This window comes from Acanthisitta chloris, unplaced genomic scaffold (assembly GCF_000695815.1).
Source record: "Acanthisitta chloris isolate BGI_N310 unplaced genomic scaffold, ASM69581v1 scaffold29394, whole genome shotgun sequence".
Lineage (NCBI taxonomy): Eukaryota > Metazoa > Chordata > Aves > Passeriformes > Acanthisittidae > Acanthisitta > Acanthisitta chloris.
Window position 1 is genome coordinate 1 of NW_008670272.1, and position 758 is coordinate 758.

General features: G+C 56.1%; 1 protein-coding gene across 1 annotated transcript; it reads left to right on the plus strand.

Moving 5' to 3' along the window:
* Positions 1-4: 4 nt before the first annotated feature.
* On the plus strand, positions 5-358 carry LOC103801221 (histone H1; the record flags this gene model as incomplete). The annotated part of the gene is made up of 1 exon (XM_009073630.1): positions 5-358. A coding segment is annotated over one exon (354 nt), but the record flags the coding sequence as incomplete, so codon positions are not given.
* Between the last annotated feature and the right edge of the window lie 400 nt (positions 359-758).

Here is a 758-nt window from a genome sequence, read left to right on the forward strand (position 1 = left end):
GCAGACCAAGGGCACCGGCGCCTCCGGGTCTTTCAAGCTGAACAAGAAACCGGGTGAGACAAAAGAGAAGGCAACGAAGAAAAAGCCTGCAGCTAAGCCTAGGAAGCCGGCGGCCAAGAAGCCTGCCAGTGCTGCTAAGAAGCCCAAGAAAGCAGCAGCAGTGAAGAAGAGTCCCAAGAAGGCCAAGAAGCCGGCGGCCGCAGCAGCTAAGAAAGCAGCCAAGAGTCCCAAGAAAGCCGCAAAGGCAGGCCGCCCCAAAAAGGCAGCCAAGAGCCCGGCCAAGGCAAAGGCAGGGAAGCCCAAAGAAGCCAAGCCCAAGGCAGCCAAGACCAAGAAGGCTGCGCCCAAGAAGAAGTAAGACGCCTGGGAAGAAATTGGAGTCTACTCGTTTAAACAAATCCAAAGGCTCTTTTAAGAGCCACCCACTTAATCTCAGAAAGAGCTGAAACACTATGATAAACTACAGTAGCGCACGCAAATCGTTTGAGGTTCTTAAGTGGGAGTTGATAAGAAGTAAGAAGTTCTCACTGTTAGTACGTGTTTGTTCGGTGCAGGCTGGGTGGGAGACCCGGGGCTTCCTTAAAGAGGAAGTGTTCCCCTATGAGCAATTTGGGAGCTTTGCGATAGCTGTGGCACTTGCTCCGCCCCCTCTTAATTGGCGAGCGGCGGGGGCGGCGGCACAGGCCCCGCGGAGCAGCGAGCTCCTCTTGGCTCCGGTGCCCGGGGGGGTTTGAACGTCCCGCGTTGGGCCGCGATTG